This window comes from Cygnus olor (assembly GCF_009769625.2).
Source record: "Cygnus olor isolate bCygOlo1 chromosome W unlocalized genomic scaffold, bCygOlo1.pri.v2 SUPER_W1, whole genome shotgun sequence".
Lineage (NCBI taxonomy): Eukaryota > Metazoa > Chordata > Aves > Anseriformes > Anatidae > Cygnus > Cygnus olor.
In genome coordinates, this window is record NW_024429070.1 from 397,852 (window position 1) to 418,460 (window position 20,609).

The 20,609-nt window shown below is 41.5% G+C and overlaps 1 protein-coding gene across 1 annotated transcript in view; it reads left to right on the top strand.

Annotated features, from left to right (window-relative positions):
* Nucleotides 1–18,132, top strand: part of LOC121062890 (transcription factor RFX3-like) — a 215,500-nt gene extending 197,368 nt beyond the window's left edge. The window contains exons 14-17 of the mRNA XM_040543181.1: nucleotides 8,878–9,086; nucleotides 11,303–11,456; nucleotides 15,081–15,123; nucleotides 15,889–18,132. Of these exons, the coding sequence (XP_040399115.1) occupies nucleotides 8,878–9,086; nucleotides 11,303–11,456; nucleotides 15,081–15,123; nucleotides 15,889–16,118 (636 nt within the window). The 3' untranslated portion in view covers nucleotides 16,119–18,132. The remainder of the gene's footprint in view (nucleotides 1–8,877; nucleotides 9,087–11,302; nucleotides 11,457–15,080; nucleotides 15,124–15,888) is intronic.
* The last annotated feature ends 2,477 nt before the right edge of the window (nucleotides 18,133–20,609 follow it).

Genomic DNA, 20,609 nt, shown 5'->3' on the forward strand with positions numbered 1-20,609 from the left:
TCCTAGCAGCAATGCACTACAGACATTCCCAATTGGTCCTTTGACGTTCAATGGAATTTTATGAACGTGAGTACCCCACAAGGTGGCGTCTGTTACTGTGGAGACATCCACTCCGGCACTCCCTCTGGTTCTGGCTGAGAGGGTGTCCACGGTGGTAACCGTGGCAGCGGGGCTGCAGGTGGCGCTGAACCCTGCGTCAGCATTACGTTTGGAGCCCTCCCTTGTGGAAGGTTCCTCCTTTGACCGGGAAGGGGGATGCTTGTGTCGTCGCGCGGCCCCGGCCCGCGCTCCTCTTCCCGTTTCCCTGCCGCGGCGGCAAAGGCTGCCCTTCCGCGTTGTATTTAGAGCGGCATTGGTTCGTCCCGTGGCGTCCTTTCCCACATCTGGGACATAAAGTGGGCGGAAATGCCGGCGAGTTCCCCCCTTGCCCCCGCCAGGGGCATGCAAAGACTAGGTGGCTCGGGTCTCCACACCAATAACATTTTTTCTGACCCTTGGGGTCCTGACTGATGGTTAGTGCTGTTGCAAAAGCGGACGCCAGCGATTCTGTACGATGTTCGATAGAGCCCACTCGATTACACGCCTCTATCATCTGAACTGTTGTTGCATTCACGGGCAGAGCCTGTAGCACCTTTTTATAGTTGGTGTTTGCGTTTTCTACTGCTAGCCTTTGTAGCAAGGCATCTTTTGCTTCCTGATTGTCAATCTGCTTATCTAGTGCATCGCGAAGTCGATCTATAAACTGCATGTATGGTTCAGACACCCCTTGCTGGACCTTTGTAAAGGACAGTGCGGGCTTTTCGGTCTCTGGAATTCTTAACATTGCCTGGAGAGCTAGGGTCGCAGTCAGCCGGAGGATGTCTGGATCTAGACGTGCCTGAAGGCGTGGATCCCCTGTCGGGTCTGTACCCATCAGTTGAGGTATACCGGCTCCGAAAAGTGGATCCCCCAGCTGCCCTTCTAAATTTTGGAGCGCTGCATGTTTATACAAATCTCTCCATTTATGTTCCCATAATATTTTTTGTGTCAGAGTTAATATCATCGCCGCCATTTGTCGTATGTCAAAGGGGGTTAAAAGCTGTCCTGTCATGACATTCTCCAGCAGGGACTGCGTATACACGGCCAATAACCCATAAGTGGTCACCATCTTATGCAGTTCTTTAATAAGGTCCCACTGGAAGGGGTTCCAGTCATTTTGCCCATGATCCCAAACTTGGACTGGAAAAACAAGCCCTGCGCCCCCCCCCCCCGCCCCCCCTTCCTTTACTGCTTCTCTCTGAAGTTGTTTCCAACAATCTCGGGGGTCAAAGGGATCCCCCGTGGGCAGTGCCGCTGGCCTTGTGGGCGGCAGCGATGGCGGCGCTGACAGCCGCTGAGATATTGTCTCCGCCTCTGTTCCCAAGTCTGTCAGGTTTACTTTCTCTGGCGGTACGCAGTCACCCCTTTTTATTTCACCCACCTGCATAGCCTGAGCGGCCACTGTCTGCACCCTTTTTTCTGCTTGCCATGATCTCAATGTCTCAGTTACTAAGCGCCAGGTCGTCATCACCTCAGCAACTCTTGTATCTCCCCGCGAGGCAGCGTCCCATATAGTTGTCCCCGCGTTTTTCCCAAGTTTTTACATCAAATGTCGCCGAAGCTATTGCCGGGGCCCCATTCTTTCGTAAGAACTTTAGCAATCATTTCACTTTATGCAGGTCAAATTTCACTCCTCTTTTTACTGGGAGTTGAGTCAATAACTTAACTATCGCCTCCTCATCGGCCGATACATTAGGTCCCATAGTTAATGCCCCAGCAGCTGACCTGCTTCTTGAGGTGATGTCCCAGTATTAAAGCCACGGTCCCGGCGCCAGCTTGAGTCGTTTGGCTGGGGTCCCTCCGGATGCTTCTCTCAGTGCTGCTCTCTTCCCGATCACGTCGGGGTCACCATTTGAAGGAATGAAAGACACGGGTTCCCGATGGCTCTTGAACAGGAGACGTTTATTACAATTTTTCTCCACTACATATACTTTCCCCATAGTCCCAAACACTGTTCACACGCCTGAATCTATCATACAATTGGTCAGAGACACTCAGACGTGCCTCAAGCCAGCCAGCAATTGGCCACTGCGCAAAGCTCATCTTTAACACTGCAGCCAAGTTATTTATCTTGACCTTGCTCAAGTTTTTGTTTCTACCACTTACTTCCTCATTATCTTTAGTTCAGGGACGTGTCAAACAGCGCAAGGCTACTTGCAAATTCCTTCCCCTCAGTGGGAACACACTGCTACCCAAGTGTCAGGCTGCAGGGTGTGCCTTACTCTTACACCAGTACAGGACAGCAAAGGTGAGCACACCTGTGGGAGGTGTGCCCAGGTAAAGGAATTCCTCTGCTTAGTGAAAGAGCTCTGGGAAGATGTGAGTAGATTGAAGAGTATCAGGGAGTGTGAGGGGGAGATAGACTACGGGAATCACTCCCTACCTTTCCTGAGACAGAAAGATAGGATGCATGATATGGAGGATTCCCTAACCTCTCTTTACCTGGCTGAACACAGTGACTTAAAGGATAAGGGGCAATGGTGACAGATTCCTGCCTGGCACAGCAGGTACATCTCCTCAGTGACTATCCCACCTTCCCAGGTGCCCTTGTGTAATAGGTATGAGGCTCTGCAAGTGGAACTGAACAATAATGAGGACAATCATTCATCTATCTTGGAGGTGTTACCAAAGTTAAGACAGCCTACAGCCTGCGTCAAAACTACTTCCACAAAGAAAAAAAGATGGATCATTGTCATAGGAGACTCCCTTCTGAAGGCCCAATATGCCAACTTGACCGACTTCTTAGGGAAGTCTGCTGCCTCCCTGGGTTAAAGATGTGAAGAGAAAGCTTCCTACCCTGCTGAAGCACTCAAATTATTATCCATTATTGCTTATTAAGTAGGCAGTGACAAAGTTCCAACAAGAAGTCTTGCAGAGGGGTCCTCAGCACCATTTTGATTTTTACCAGGTTCACCCCCATCAGGACAGCCCAGGACAGAAGTCTTTCAAATGTAGTTGAAAGATTGTGGTGGGTTGACCCTGACCAGCAGCCAAACACCCATCCTGCCTTTTGCTCACTCCCCTCTCCTGCGGGATGGGGAAATAACAGAAAGAATGTGAGAAGACTCATGCCCTGTATGTTAGGGAGTGTTCTGATCGTCTTTGAGCTTAATGATGGTGACAGTAGGGTTGAGTGTTTATGGGTAAGAATCAGGGGGAAGGCCAATGAGGCCGATGTCATGGTGGGAGTCTGTTATAGACCACCCAAACAGGCTGAAGAGGCAGATGAAGTATTCTATAAGGAGCTAGGAGAAGTCTCACAATCAATAGTCCTTGTTCTCATGGGGGACTTCAACTTACCAGATGTCTGATGGAAATACAATACAGCAGAGAGGAAACAGTCTAGAAGGTTTCTGGAATATGAAATGGAGAATGACTGGATGACTGGAGACTTCCTAACGCGATACCTGTCTATAAGAAGGATCGTAAGGAGGGCCCTGGGAACTACAGGCCTGTCAGCCTGACCTCGGTGCCAGGAAAGGTGATGGAACAGGTCATCTTGAATGCAATCACACAGCATGTGCAGGACAACCGGGGGATCAGTCAGCATGGGTTTATGAAATGCAAGTCCTGCCTGACCAACCTCATCTCCTTCTATGACCAGGTAACCTGCTTGGTGGATGAGGGAAAGGCTGTTGACGTAGTCTACCTAGACTTCATCAAAGCCTTTGACATGGTCTCCCACAATACTCTCCTGGAGAAGCTGGAAGCCCATGGCTTGGACAGGTACACTCTTTGCTGGGTTAAAAACTGTCTGGACGGCCGGGACCAGAGAGTGGTGGTGAATGGAGTGAAATCCAGCTGGCGACCGGTCATGAGTGGTGTTCCCCAGGGCTCGGTGTTGGGGCCCATCTTCTTTAATATCTTTATTGATGATTTGGATGAAGGAATTGAGTGCACCCTCAGTAAGTTTGCAGACAACACCAAGTTGGGGGGGGGGGGGAGTGTCGATCTGCCGGACGGTAGGAAGGCCCTGCAGGGGGACCTGGACAGGTTGGGTCGATGGGCAGAGGCCAATGGGATGAGGTTCAGCATGGCTGAGTACTGGGTCCTGCACTTTGGTCAGAACAACCCTATGCAGCGCTACAGGCTTGGGGCAGAGTGGCTGGAAAGCTGTGCAGAGGAAAAGGATCTGGGGTGTTGGTCGATGCTCACCTGAACAGGAGCCGGCAGTGTGCCCAGGTGGCCAAGAAGGCCAATGGCATCCTGGCTTGTATCAGGAATAGTGTAGCCAGCAGGACCAGGGAGGTGATTGTCCCCCCGTACTCTGCTCTGGTGAGGCCGCACCTTTTGTACTGTGTTCTGTTTTGGGCCCCTCACTACAAGAAAGACATCGAGGCCCCGGAGCGTGTCCAGAAAAGGGCTGTGAAGCTGGTGAAAGGTCTAGAGAACAAGTCTTATGAGGTGCGGCTGAGGGAGCTAGGGTTGTTTATACTGGAGAAGAGGAGGCTCAGGGGAGACGTTATCGCTCTCTACAACTACCTGAAAGGAACTTGTGGGGAGCTAGAGGTCGGCCTCTTCTCACAGATAACTAGTGATAGGATAAGAAGGAATGGTCTCGAGTTGTGCCAGGGGAGGTTTAGGTTGGAAATTAGAAGACATTTGTTCTCAGAGTGAGTAGTCAGGCATAGGAATGGGTTGCCCAGGGAGGTGGTGGAGTCACCGTCCCTGGGGATGTTTAAGGAAAGGTTGGACGTGGTGCCTAGGGACATGGTTTAGTGGGTGATATTGGTGGTAGGGGGATGGTTGGACCAGATGATCTTGAAGGTCTTTTCCAACCTTTATGATTCTATATATGTGGAAGATATCTTCCCGACACAGCTGATGAGTGAGCCAACTAGGGAAGGTGTCCCAACGGACATTTTGCTTGTGATCAGAGAAGGACTGGTGAGTGATGTGAAGGTTAGAGGCTGTCTTGGGCATATAGTGATCATGAATAAATATAGTTTTTGATTCTTGGAAAAGTAAGGAGGGGGAATTCGCAGAACTGCCATCCTGGACTTTCAGAGGGCAGACTTTGGCCTGTTTAGGAAACTGGTTGGCGGAGTCCCTTGGGAGGCAACCATGAAGGGCTTAGGAGCCTGGGAAGGCTGGACACTCTTCAAGAAGGAAATCTTAAAGGTACAGGAACATACCATCCTCATGTACCAAAAGACGAGCCATCAAGGAAGAAGACCAGCCTGGCTGAACAGAGAGCTGGGGCTAGAGCTCAGGAAGAAAAAGAGGGTTTATAACCTTTGGAAGAAGGGTCAGGCCACTCAGGAGGACTATAAAGATGTCGTGAGGCTATGCAAGGAGAAAATTAGAAGGGCCAAAGCCCCATTGGAACAAAAGGAAGACTAAGAAGAATCTCCCTCCTTTATTGGATGTTGGGGGGGAAACAGTGACAAAGGATGAGGAAAGGCTGAGGTCCTTAATACCTTCTTCGTCTCAGTTTTTAGTAGTAAGACCAGATGTTCTCTGGGTACCCAGCCCCCTGACCTGGAAGATAGGGACAGGGAGCTGAATGAAGCCCCCATAATCCAAGAGGAAATGGTTAGCAACCTACTGTACCACTTAAGACACAAACAAGTCTATGGGGCCAGATGGGATCCAACCTAAGTGGATCCCTAAGTACTGAGGGAGCTGGCGGAAGTGTTCACCAAGCCATCATTTATCAGCAGTCCTGGCTATTTGGGGAGGTCCCAGTCGACTGGCAGCTAGCAAATGTGTCCATCTACAAGAAGGGCCAGAAGGAGGATCCGGCAAACTACAAGCCTGTCAGTCTGACCTTGGTGCTGGGGAAGGTTAAGGAGCAGATCATCTTGAGTGCCATCGTGCAGCGCATACAGGACAACCAGGTGGTCAGGCCCAGTCAGCATGGGTTTATGAAAGGCAGGTCCCGCCTGATTAACCTGATCTCCTTCTATGACAAGGTGATCTGCTTAGTGGATGAGGGAAGGTCTGTGGATGTTGTCTACCTAGACTTTAGTAAAGCTTTTGACAGCTTTCCACAGCATTCTCCTGAAGAAACTGGCTGCTCATAGCTTGGATGGGTATACGCTTCGCTGGGTAAAAAGCTATCTGGGTCACCAGGCCCAAAGAGTCATGATGAATGGAGTTAAATCTAGTTGGCAGCCAGTCACAAGTAGTGCCCTGCCAGGGCTAAGTATTGCGTCCAGTTCTCTTTGATATCTTTATCAATGATCTAGATGAGGGGATTGAGTGCACCCTCAGTAAGTTTGCAGATGACACCAAGTTAGGCAGGAGTGTTGATCTGCCTGAGGGTAGGAAGGCTCTACAGAGGGATCTGGATAGGCCGGATCTATGAGCTGAGGCCAACTGTATGAGGTTCAACAAGGCTAAGTGCCGAGTCCTATACTTCAGTCACAACAGTTCCATGCAATGCTACAGGCCTGGGGAAGAGTGGCTGGAAAGCTGCCTGGCAGAAAAGGACCTGGGAGTATTGGTCAATAGCTGGCTGAATATGGGCCAGCAGGGTGCTCAGGTGGCCAAGAAGGCAAACAGTATCCCGGCTTGTATCAGAAATAGTGTGGCCAGCAGGACTAGGGAAGTGATTATCTCCCTGTACTCAGCTCTGGTGAGGCCGCACCTTGAGTGCTATGTTCAGTTTTGGGCCCCTCACTACAAGAAGGACATCGAGGTGCTGGAGAGTGTCCAAAGACGGGCAACAAAGCTGGTGAAAGGTCTGGAGAACAAGTCTTATGAGGAGTGGCTGAAGGAGCTGGGGTTGTTTAGCTTGGAGAAGAGGAGGCTCAGGGGAGACCTTATTGTGCTCTACAGTTACCTTTAAGGAGGCTATAGTGAGGTGGGAATTGGTCTATTCTCCCAAGCACCAAGTGATAAGAGGAAATGGCCTTAAGTTGTGCCAGGGGATGTTTGGGTTGGATATTAGGAAAAATTTCTTCATTGAAAGGGTTGTAAGGCATTGGTAAAATTTGCCCAGGGAAGTGGTTGAGTTACCATCCCTGGAGGTATTTAAAAGACATGTAGATGTGGTGCTTAGGGACATGGTTTAGAGGTAGACTTTGCAGTGCTATCCAGTGGTTGGACTCAATGATCTTAGAGGTTTTTTCCAACCTAAATGATTCTATGATTTTCTTTAGAAGAAACAACAGCTTTTTCTCCTGTTGTTCAACTAATTGACATGGTCCAGTGTGGTGGTTTTTCCCTGCTATGCAGCTGAATTCCATCACAACTGCTCACATGCAAAACAGACTATTATATATAATATATATATATAATAGATAATATATATTTATAGGGAGATTAATATAATTTATTGCCTATCACTAGCAGACTAGAAAAGTGAGAAACTAAAAGGAAACTAAAAACATTCCCCCCCCCCCATTCTTCTATGTCCTCCCCCCGAGCGGCTCAGTGGAACAGGGAATGGAGGTTGCAGTCAGTCCATAGCTTTGTCTCCATTGCTCCTTCATGGGCATTTGCTACGCCTGCTCCAGCATGGGATCCCTCCCATGGGATGCAGTCCTTCCCAACTGATCCTATATGGGCTTCCCACAGACAACAGCTCTTCAAGAACTGCTCCAATATTGGTCTGTACCACAGGGTCCATCCTTCAGGAGCAAACTGCTCCAACATGGATCCCCCATGGGTGGCAGCTCCCACCAGATCAGCTGCTCCTGCGTGGGTTCCTCTCCATGGGCTACAGCTCCAGCAGAAGTGTCTTATTGGTCTTATTTAAACTAAAAAATGTAATACAATCACATTACATGATAATACTGTGAATTGCTCATTAATGTACATGGGCTGTGTTTGTCCATTTGTAGGCTATTTATATTACATATTAAGTAATGTGGGCTAAGTAAGGCTGAGGTCACTTAGGTTATCTAGTCTGGGGAAAAGAAGGCTAAGAGGTGACCTCATTGCTCTGTATAAGTTCCTGAGGAGGGGAAATTGAGAGGGAGGTGCCTGTTTCTTCTCCCTGGTAACTGATGACAGGACATGCAGGAATGGCACAAAGTTGTGCCAATGGATATTCAGACTGGATATTAGGAAAAAATTCTTTACTGTGAAAGTGGTCAAACACTGGAACAGGCTTCCTAGAGAGGTGGTTGATGCCCCATGCCTGTCGGTGTTCAAGAGGCATTTTGACAATCCCCTCACATATATGCTTTAGCTTTTGGTTAGCCCTGAAGAGGTTGGGCAGTTGGACTAGATGGTCTTTGTAGGTCCCTTCCAACTGAACTATTCTATTCTATTCTATTCTATTCTATTCTATTCTATTCTATTCTATTATGTATTACAGCCTATGGATAAACACAACAACCCCATTTTTTGCCTAATAAACAAATCTCTTTTCAAGTGAGGTGCTTAAAAATCTAAAAAAAAATATTTGAAGATCGAATAATAACTGCTTCAAAGCAATAGAAAACATGGTACTTTGGTTTTGTTTCCTCTTTGTTTCTTACTCTCTCAGCTTCCATTTGACTGCCCTTTCCACTACTTATTCTTGTAGTCCCAAGCCTGACAATTTCTGAATTTTTTTACTAGAAAAACTATGAATGAAAGAAGTTGAAAATTCTTCCATGAAAACCAATTTGGACCATTGCAATGTATGTGCATTTTTTCCGTTGTACTTTTGTGTGTGCTTTATTTGATGCCCATTTTCATACTTCGGGTTGCTTGCTCTTATTTTCTTTCAACTAAGTTGAAAGACATGAAAATAAAAATACTCATTAGTTTGGCTAAGAAGTGTATTTAATCCTTTTCATTTAATTGTTCAATCTTTAAGAATAATTTGTCTTTTGTTTTCATGTTTGCCATGTGTTGTAACAGGAGCAGGCTTCCTGGGTGTGTCAGTGTGATGACAGTACAGTTCAAAGACTAGAAACAGATTTCAAGATGATTCTACAGCAGCAGAGCACTCTGGAGCAGTGGGCTGCCTGGCTTGATAACGTAATGATGCAAGCATTGAAACCATATGAAGGAAGACCCAGCTTTCCTAAAGCAGCACGACAATTTCTTTTAAAATGGTCTTTCTACAGGTAGTTTTTACTAGTCTTCTAAATTATTTTAGCTATTTTATTATTTTCTGAAATGTATACTGCAATAACGTTGACAAAATTAAAAAAAAAAAAACTTCAGACAATAGTCTGAAGAGCTGTTTCCTTTTTCCAGAAAAATTAGTGTTGTTAATATTAAACTTGAGACTATGTGTAACTCAGCAGTGGATGAAATAATCCTTGTATATTATTTTAAGTCTTGTGCAAATGTAATGAGGTTAGAAATCACAAAATCTGAAGCACATTCAGGAGACATAACAATAAGAACATGCTGGTCTGAGCATCCCAAGGATATTCAAAATCTTGAAGAACTGTCGTAGCTAGCTCAGAGGATAAGAGGGCGGTGAAGGAGAAAGGGAGAGTGAACAAATAGGAAAAAATATCTCCCCCTGTCCCCTCCATAGATTGGCTCCCTGATGAAAAAAGGCAATAGGTGTAATAGTTGATAGTTTCCGAGATATGGTTTCCAAAGTATGGAGTCGACAACGTTGCTGAGTACAAATACCAGGTTAGTCTCATGACCAGCAATTTCATCATATCATAAGCCATTGTTACACTGCACAGTACCATAATGATCTTAAACCAGGGCCCGGAAAGGATAAACAGCACGACAGGGAGCACATACAGAAAGTAACGTGCTATAAAACTCAATTTGGGAAACAGGCACAGCAGACTTGAGATTAAAGCAATCAACATTGTGACTAGCAACTATTAAGCAGGTCTAATACTTATACCAATTTTAGTTTAACACACTCTGGTCAGATATGTCGTTATCTCAACCCTTCGTGCCCCACATTGGGCGCCAAAAGGACTGTTGTGGTTTAACCCGGCCGGCAGCTAAACACCACACAGCCGTTCGCTCACCCTCCCCCCTCCCTCTCTGGGATGGGGGAGAGAAACGGGAAAGTGAAGCCTGTGAGTTGAGATAAAGACAGTTTATTAAGACAGGAAAATAATTATAATAATAATGATAATAATGATAATAATGATAATAGTACTACTACTACTAATGTGTACGAAACAAGTGATGCACAATGCAATTGCTCACCACCCGTTGACCGATGCCCAGCCTATCCCCGAGCAGCCGGCCCCCCCACCCCGGCTAGCCACCCCTATATATTGTTCAGCATGACGTCAGATGGTATGGAATACCCCTTTGGCCAGTTTGGGTCAGCTGTCCTGGGTCTGTCTCCTCCCAGCTCCTGCTGCACCCCTAGCCTGCCCGCTGGCAGGACAGAGCGAGAAGCTGAAAAGTCCTTGGCTTAGTGTAAGCACTGCTCTGCAACACTTAAAACATCAGCATGTTATCAATGCTCTTCTCATCCTAATCCAAAACATAGCACCCTACCAGCTACTAGGAGGAAAATTAACTCTGTCCTAACTGAAACCAGGACAGAGTTTTATCCTGAGTTAGAAACATGCTATGAAACACTTTGCGTTGAATAGCTATATAATTTTAAAGACAATATCCTTAATAATATTAATTAAAATACCATGATTTCGATTTTTATTATGTAGGGAAGACAAAATCTTTTTTAGTGTGTAAAAGCCCGTTAAAAAAAAAAAAAATCCCATGTCAGCTGCTACTGTAGCAGTTACAGTAAAGCTAGCTTTTTTTTTTCCAGAATGATACACTGTAGCATCTACTTTATGAAGGTATCATATGGATGTTTTTGTCCACAATCTGTATTTGTCTATTTTAAGATATAAACAAACTTATTTTTGCATTATTTATGTTCTACAAGTTTAAAAGCAATACCAATTAACACCTTAGTACTAGGAATATGAGCTCACCAGGCATAATATTTTAAATGACTACTTTGTTTAAAATTAAATAATCTTAATACAGTTGTATTGTTTAAAATTTTAACAAAGAACTGTCTTCCACTGTGGTCAGTTTTTACATGTGCTCACATATTGGTAATTGTGCATATAACAAAACAAAACCCTTCCTGTCTTTTTAAAAATTTATCTTCTAGTTGTGTAATGTGGTGTCCAACAATGCTTTCAGAGAAAGGGGGAAGCAAATAGCTGGCTTTCCTGGACATGTCTTTCTGAAGACATCATAAATCAGATGTTTTTGGTTAGCATTAATTTTAAAAATAGTATTTTTGAAGTGCATATTCCACTGCATATTAATAAATTATGAAAGAATTGTTATATTTATTTCATAAATATTTCTTTTCATATTTAAATAGCTCAATGGTGATTCGAGATTTAACCTTACGCAGTGCTGCTAGCTTTGGCTCTTTTCATCTGATCCGCTTGCTTTATGATGAGTACATGTTTTACTTAGTAGAACATCGTGTTGCTCGGGCAACAGGAGAGACACCTATTGCAGTTATGGGAGAGGTAAGATACCATACAAGATAATGGATTGGTGGATTTAGTGATCGATTTGGATATGCATCTACAGTTTTTTTAATGTTTAAGTGGAGCTATGGGATATTTCGTAATATAACTTAATATAACTGTTGCAGATTGAATCTCAAATATATTTGGCATCTTCAAATTTGGGTTCCTAAAGTTATATATCTTAAACCATGTTTCCTTGGCTGATTTTTTTTCACAATACTAAAAATCACAATGACTTCTAACACTAATTTTCTGCAAGTGAGCTTGTTCATAAAAAAAAGCAGATCAAGCTACTAGGTAGATACCTACATTCTTGAGTTCTGGAAAACTAAATAGTTTATATGAAAATAATAAAGTAAGAGACTAATAGGAAACTTGTTTTTAAGGATATGTTTTTACATGTATTTACACACACTTAATTCCAATACAAATATTTACACAACTGAGTACTAACTTCAGAAGGGTAGCTCATGTGCAGAAGTTAGTTTTGCTTAAATGGTACTGTTCATGTGTATTGTTTCTTTGTGGCAAGGTTCTGGTAGTGGGGGGGTGGGGGTTGGAATTGGGCTGCAGGAGTGGCCTCTGAGAAGAGGTAAAGGGCTGCCCTGGGCTGGACACAGCTGGTTCCACTGAAGTGGAACCACTGAGGTCCAGGAGGTCCACTCAGCAGTGGACCTATCACAGGCTGATCCAATCAGTAAAGTTCGGGGTGCCTCTGTGAAAACATATTTAAGAAAGGGCAGTAAATACCAACTGGACAGGCACAGGAGGAGGGAATAAAAGAGAGTGAGAAACAACAGAGCAGTAGGAGATGCTCCATGGTGGAGCAAATATTCCCTGCAACCTGTGGAGGATCCACCCCAGAGCAGATATTCCCTGCAGCCCATAGAGAACCTTCAGAGCAGATGGAGGAATTCCCAAAGGAACTGCAACCTGTGGAGAACCCATGCTGAAGCAGATTTGCATGATAGGATTTCAGCTTATGGAGAACCCATGCTGGAACAAAGAAAAAACATGAGAAGGAAGGCGTGTCAGAGAGAAACTGCTATGTAATGACCACAACCCTCCCTGCACCGGCTATTGCCTCAGTGAAGGGACTGAATGTAACATGCAGCAAGAACACAGGGAGAAGCGAAGTGCTTGGAGTGAAGTTGAGCTGGGGAAATGGGGAGGAAAGATGTTTTCCCTAAGCATGTAATTTTTTTTTTTGTTTCCCACTACACAAATCAGTAATTAAATATTTATTTTAATCAGTAATAAACTATTTTTCCAGTAATTAGTAAGTGGTCTCCCTGTTTTTATCTCCACCCATGAGCTTTCTCACTCCCATTCTTCCTATTTTCTCCCCCATCCCACGGTGTGGGGGGTGGGGAAGTAAGCAAGCAGATGGGTGAGTGGTCTCAACTTAGAACCATTGTCTTACATGTATCCATGGTATTTGCAAACTGAAGTTTACCTCAGACATCTTCTCTTCAGTAGATCACCTAACCTTTAATTTTCATATCATAGAATCATAGAACAGCTTGGGTTGGAAGAGACCTTAAAGATCATCTAGTTCCAACCCCCCCTGCCATGGGCAGGGATGCTACCCACTAGATCAGGTTGCCCAGGGCCTCGTCCAGCCTGGCCTTGAACACCTCCAGGGATGGGGCATCCACAATCTCCCTGGGCAACCTGTTCCAGTGCCTCACTACCCTCTGAGTGAAGAATTTTCTCTGAACATATCATCTAAATCTATCCTCTTTTAGTTTAAAACCATTCCCCCTTGTCCTGCCATTATCTACCTGAGAAAAAAGTTGCTCTCCATCTTCTCATAAGTCCCCTTTAAGTACTGAAAAGCTGCAATGAGGTCTCCCTGGAGCCTTCTCTTCTTCAAGCTGAACATCCCCAGCTCTCCCAGCCTTTCTTCATAGGAGAGGTGCTCCATCCTTCTGATCATCTTTGTGGCCCTCCTCTGGGCCCACTCGAACAGATCCACATCCTTCTTGTGCCGGGGACCCCAAACCTGGATGCAGTCATCGGGAGCCATAGCCTTGTACCTGTTCAGTTTCATCAGGTAGTCTCGAACCTGCTCTTCACTTACAGTGGGTGGGACTTTGCTTCCCCAGCCCTCATCTACAGCTTCAGGGAAACGAGAGATATGAGAAGCCATATGGGAAGCAATGTAGCTATAGAATTCCTTCTTGTTATTCTTTGCATCCCTTGCCAAGCTCAGTTCCATCTGTGCCTTGGCTTTCCTGATCCCATCCCTGTACATCCGGACTGCACCCCTGTACTCTTCCCAGGCCACATGTCCTTGCTTTCACTGCCTGTTCATTTCCTTCTTCCACTTCAGTTTTCTTGCACAGCCACCCCGGTTTCCTGCCCTCCCCACTCACTTCCTTACACAGGGGGATGAAGAGTTCTTGTGCTCTAAGGAAAAAATCCTTAAAGAGTTGCCAACTCCGTTCATCTCCTTTGTCCGTAAGGACAGTGTTCCAGGAGTTTTGTCCACTAGGTCTTTAAATAGCTTTAAGTTTGCCCTTCAGAAGTTCAGGATGCTGACTTTGTTCTTTGCCAGGCCCATATTCCTCGAGATCACAAACTCAACCAGGGCGGGGTCACTGCAGCCCAGGCTACCTCCAGTCTTGACCTCTCTTTAATGAGTTCGTTTGCATTAGTAAGCACCAGGTCCAGTAATGCTTCTCCTCTGGTTGGTTTATCTAATACCTGGACCAGGAAGTTATCCTCAACACACTCTAGGAATCTCCTGGATTGCTTACAGCCTGCAGTGTGGTTTTCCCAGCAGACATCCGGGTGGTTGAAGTCCTCCATCAGGATGAGAGTATGTGAGTGTGACACACTTCGTGTAGTTGAAGCAAGAATGCCTCATCCACTGGCTCCCCTTGATCAGGCGGCCTGTAGTAGACCCCAACCACAAGGTGTCCTTTATTGGTCTGGTCCTTAACTTTTACCCACAAGCTCTCAACCTGTCTGTGGCTGTTTCTCAGAGGCATCTCTTCACAATCAATTCCTTCCGTAACATAGAGGGCAACATCCCCACCCCTCCTTCCCTATCTCTTCTGAAGAACTTGTTCCAGTTATGTGATCCATCCCACCATGTTTCCGTGATAGCAATCAGGTCATACTTTCTAATTGCACCATTGTTTCCAACTCCTTCTGCTTGTTTCCCATGCTTTGTGCATTGGTGTAGAGGCACTTCAGCTGGGCTATCGGTTGCAGCACCTTTTCAGAGGAACCCTTCCTAATTGCTTTGGAACAGCTCACAAGTATTTCCCTGTTGTTTCCTAAAGTGACAATGTTCCCAGGTTTGCTTTCATCACTCAGAGGTACATCCCCTTTTGTGAGAGTTGCTTAAGAATTCACATTATCTCAGGAGTTATCACCAAAGAATTGTACTTTTAAAGTGTTACAAAATGGACAGATGTGGACATATAATAAATGATTCACCTGGAATGGAATGGAAAATGAACTGGTATACTATGGACATGACTGCAGTCACATGCATGCACTTTCATACTAGCCACAAGCTATTGGAGCATAATATTGGCTTCATCGTAGATAATCTAAGGTCATGTTTGTGTAGAACTGCATCTATGCTTTTTATTGTTTATTTTGCAGTTTGGTGATTTAAATGCTACATCCCCTGGAAATATGAATAAAGGTAAGCAGTCAACTCTTTAAAATGTTTAATTTTATACAGAACTAATGTGTGTCTTGGAGGAAAACAAGTCCTTATTTTTTGAAAATACAGTAAAGCAGAATCTAATGTGTATATTACTATTATACGTGTACAATATGCTATACATGATAAACAGTATATAATAATAACTAGAATGCTGTAGATAAGGTTCTTAACAAGAAAATATTTTTTTAGTATTTATTATTTACGTAAGAAATTTTCAAAATTTCGCCCAGAATTTAGCTGTATATCCTTGTGAGAGAGCTGAAGGAGATGGACAGTTGGAAAAATTAAGATATGATGAGCATGCACATATACCTACATTTGTAGTGAATGATGATTTTGATAAGTGAAGATGGCAGAATTGGGTTCAAGCACTTGCCAAATAACTTGCTAATTGTTACTGAAGAATCTAGTAAGACGTGAGTTTATGTCCTCTTGGTAAACTGTAGGCTTAGTTTGTTCTCAGTTCTTACACTGGTTGTATGATTTGGGGCAAGTCACAACCTCTCTTCAGTTCAGTTTCCTTATCTATAAAATGAGATAGCATTAGAGAGAGTTCATTAACCTATTTATCTGTAGAATTTATTGACTTCTCCCAGTAAAATCTTAAGCTTTCAATTTCTACTTTATCAGGTTTCTACACTTCCCTGTGTTTTCGTATTTCATGTTATTTGCAAAATAAAGGCCTTTGTATTTAGATTTTTCCCTTTTGTGCTATTTTTTCTTGGTTGTTTATTTGTGTAGATGAGGGCAGCGAAGTTGAAAGTGAAATAGAAGACATGGATGAAAATGGAGAGCCACAAGACAAGAGGGAGAAAACAGAACTGCACCAGGTGGGCTGTGTGCAGCAGCCAGCGCTTGAGAGTGGAGTAGAGCAGAACCTCCTGAACCCCCTTCATAATGAGCACATTGTTGCAAATACTCAGACTGTCAGACAATGCACTGCTACTGGAAATACATATACTGCAGTCTAATATTGAAGCACCACACTTACACACAACTACATTAGCCCTGTTGATGCTGGACTAAATGTGGGGGGTGGAGAAAATCGGTCTGAAAGTTGACATCACATTTTTAGCTATGCTGAACATTACCTTTTATTACAGTTGTGAAAAGAAATGGGTGTATGTATGTTGCCAGGTATTTAAAAAAAAATGTAAGCAAAATCATTTTACGTTGGCTACTCAATGAGTTTTCCTCATTTCAAGTGTCAAGGAAGATTTTTGCCAAGCTTTGAATGTTAATGCTTTTGTCCTCTTATAATTAAAGTAACTTAATTTTTTTAATAGTTTTAAAAATTATGTTAATGTTAATTGTCATTATTATTTCATATACATGGGTTTTTAATTAGGTGCACTTCTGTAAAATATCAAAATAAACACTTTATTGTATTTTTACTGGAGGCATACTCATTTGATTGCATATGCATCAAATTTGTCATAAAAGGTGCTTTTCATTGAACAGAACTAGAAGACACTATTTTGATGAAATTGCGATCATTCAGGGGGTATTTTTATGATAATGCTGGAGGACTGGGAAGATTTACCATTTTCTTTCTGTAAGGAAGAAGTGTTTTCACTGCATTTACAAATGCAGAATGATAGAACTGTAAAAATGCGGTAACGTGTACACTGTAGGCATACCAAATTATCTGATCACCATGTAAACAATACAAGCTGCCTTTAAAATCCACAGCTCCAGATTTTATTTGCGTGCCAGTTCCTCTGGTTTTGGAAACTACTGGTTCTATATTTGGGACCACTGCACAGATGCTTTTGGTGGTTGAGTGGTATTGTAGAAACTGAACCTGAAAAGAAGTGACTTTATTTATTTTTTTTAAAGTGTATATGCTACTTATGCTGAACTGGACATACAAGAAAACATTCAATTTGGATGACTTTCTTCTATTCCAAGTATTTTCCTACTAATTCAATCTGCTGCTCTCATAAAAGATAATTTATAGAATGTAAGGAATGTAGCAACCCACATAATTTTCTTTTCAAAATATATTTCCTGATTCTTAAAGTAAATTTAAATTTTTACAAAACTTTAATAAGGTACTATAACTGGCACATCTCACTTGTACTTATTTCCAATTGCATAGAATTTGAATAGGTGGCTAGATGGACCACTGCCATTTAAGAATGTACATCAGGGATCATTGTACCTCGGCTATTACATGGTGCCTTAAATGGAACTGAAGCTAAGATTAGTATTTTTTGTTATTCTTAATAACTGTTAATTTTTTTCATGAAATGTTATTTTTTTCATGAAAATGTTATTTTTTTCGTGAAAATTTCAAATGAGGTTTATGGTCATTTATCTCTAAATTCATCTGTGCACTGAATCCTCATAGTTTTTGTTCCCCCAAATATCATTGTCATAATTTTTTCCTTAGAAATCAGCACCCTTCACCAAAAATCCTAAAAAATAACCCATGATAAATATTTACTCCCCTTCATTATATGATTTTAATATGTAAAAAAGAATGAACTATTCACCGTTTTTCATTTTTAACATGTTTTTTATGCTATAGTATTGTAGTATGATGTGTATTTCAAATTTTGTATTGACAAACCTTAAATGTTTACTTATCATAGTCCTTTATTGGTAGAATGTTGGATTTGTTGTTGGTGAGAGAAGTATTGTTGTAAAATGTAAATCTAGATTGCTAAGAAGAGGTTGGACCTGAATATCTCCGGACTGACATTTTGAATAGTTGTTCACTGTTCATATAGTGCAAAAAGAAAATAATATATTCACACAAATAATGTATTTCATGTATTCTAATAGCAATTATCAAAAAAAATGGAACTATCCCTGATTCAAATAACTGAATGAAGTTTTTATTTCTATGCTTATCAGTTGACCATTCTCTCAAATGAAATAATATTTTCTCCACTTTAACAAATATTTAAAGGAATTCAGTTTCTGTAAGCTGATATGTATACTTACAGGTTTGAGAATTTTCTGCTTTGCTTTTATGTTTACTGAAATTTTAATCAAATGTACTCATATGAATCAATCTGCACACCTTTGCTATTTTTTAATAGATGGGTACTGTTAATGATTTAAGACCAGACATATGGATACCTCAGTCCAAATTATGTAGCATGCAGCACGTGGCTGAATTACCACATCAACTATGAAGTCTGCTTAACATTTTTAGACCTCTAAAAAGCTGTAGCAAGTATCCGCAGGTTAGACATTATAAGAACTCATATGATTTTGGGGTTTTACCTGATCTTGATGTGGAATTCAAAATAATTATTTTAGTGACATTTCTCCCATATAACTTAGCGAACACTGTTGGGAATGGGTGTTGTTAAATTACTTTTTAAATCACAGGGCCCAATTTTCACAAGTTTCATATTTATGAAAAGTTGTTGGTACATTTTCATATTTCCCATCATAAACCAGTTTTTAAAATCCCTCTTTTCAGTTATCTATTTCTGTATTTTATTATTGTACTGTAATATGCTTTGTGCACCCTTTTTTAATGTTTCATTAAAAAATGGAGTATATTCTTTAAATTGTTTACTTACAAAGTCATGATGTACAGCGTTTCTGCCTTTAGCTCACAAATGTATAAAATGTGCTGGTGTACCGTCACTGAAGAATGCATGGGTCTATAAAACATTTCAATTTAAACCAAAGCATTTTTAAATGTATGAAATACTGTTTTGGTTCAAAATATTTTCAACAGGAGACCTAATCTGATATATTTGTAGTTATCACCAATTGACATCAGCATTGTTTAGAAAAACATGTATATTAGTTAGAGCTACATTGCAATTTAATGTAATTTATAGAGTGGATTTACAAAACAAAATAACCTTTTATAGTAATGAAAAAAATGTGAAAATTTAACTTTTTTAATAATGTAGGTATTTTTGGTAATTCATATGACAGTGATTTCAGAGTTTAAAACATTAATTTGAGAGATCAGTGTAAACTTCTGAAAATTACATTCTTGTCTGTAGAACAGAAAAATATCATGTCTATGGTTTAAAAACAGGTCAGTGAATGGTATTCTGGTATATTTGCTAATTTGGTGATTAAAAGAAAAAAATGTAATAGAAGCATAAACAAAATACTTAGTTTTAGCATTAGAAAATTAATTTAATGTAATGCTTTGCATTAACCCTTTGAGTATTGTAAGGATAAGAACAAAACTTTTTAGATAAGCTAATTAGATCACTGAAAATACTCTATACATCTAAGTAGCTGATCATGTTGCAGAAAATATTTTTTATTTTCTAAATTAAATACTTGCATATTAGACAGAAGTGGTTTTGTTATAGAAGGCTTAATAGACTAAATTATTCACTGCTATCAACTTGTGCTGTCTGGTGCGAAACACTACTTCTGCTCTTTTGTTTTCATAATTGCGTTAATATCTCAAGAAATCAAATATGTAGCTCTACAGACATAAGTTGTGTACTTTAAGAGTCCTTTACAAGATGGAGGTTTAGAAAGAAATATGTATACTATTTTGAAAATCACTTCAGGGTAGTATTAAAATACTCTAATAGTGTCAATGAAAATCTTTAGAAATAAAAACAAAACTGCTTAATTAAAAGAATAAATTTTACAGAACTGTTGGTATGTTTGCAGTCAAATTTTCTGCAGTCTATCTGATAGATACAAAAAGGAGAGTGTTGTATTCATATTACTTTTAACTTTCGGTCACTGTGCTATTGACTAATAGAAAGACAGAGGTACTATATTCAGTTTCCTCTACAGGGATGCAGCAGTTTGGATGAATGTCAGAATTAAAAACAAACAAACAAAAAACAAAACAAAACAAAAAAACACCTTGAAATTGGACCTGCCTTCTGCTGTGTTGAAAAACTTTTTTTTTTTTATTGCAAGTAGTACTCACCAGAGCAAGGGAACAAGTTCAGAAGTGAGTAGAGAGTTTCTGAAATTATGTATAGAAATGCTACCTTACTGAGCTTTTTTACTGATCCCTTGCAGTAGAAATTAGCAATCCTAGGTGCAGATGTATTTATTCAAATCTAGCTGAGTGGAATAAAAAAAAAGCCTCATTACCTCGTTTAGTGGAATTACATCGGTATAGTGCAAGTTATAAACATTTTTAGTCAGTTAATGCAAATTCATGCATAATTAAAATACAGTACTCAAAGGGTTTTAATTTAACATTTTATTTGTAATTTATTGTAAATGATTACGAGTTTGCCTTGATCATTGCTGCTAGTGATTTTATGTGCCAGCAGACCTGAGTTTAATTTACCAATTTTAATTAGGAAATAGTAAAAGCCACTTACAAAGTAACTACCTAGTTTTTGTTTGAGGAAAATATGCCTTAGTTTGATCATTTAAACTCTCTTGTTTTATTCTGACTGTTTTCTTTGGAAAAAAAAAAAAAAAGCAGTCCATCAATAAAATGTTGGGACTGAAAGCTCCAAGTAACTAAATATTTGGTAAAAATTTGATCATGA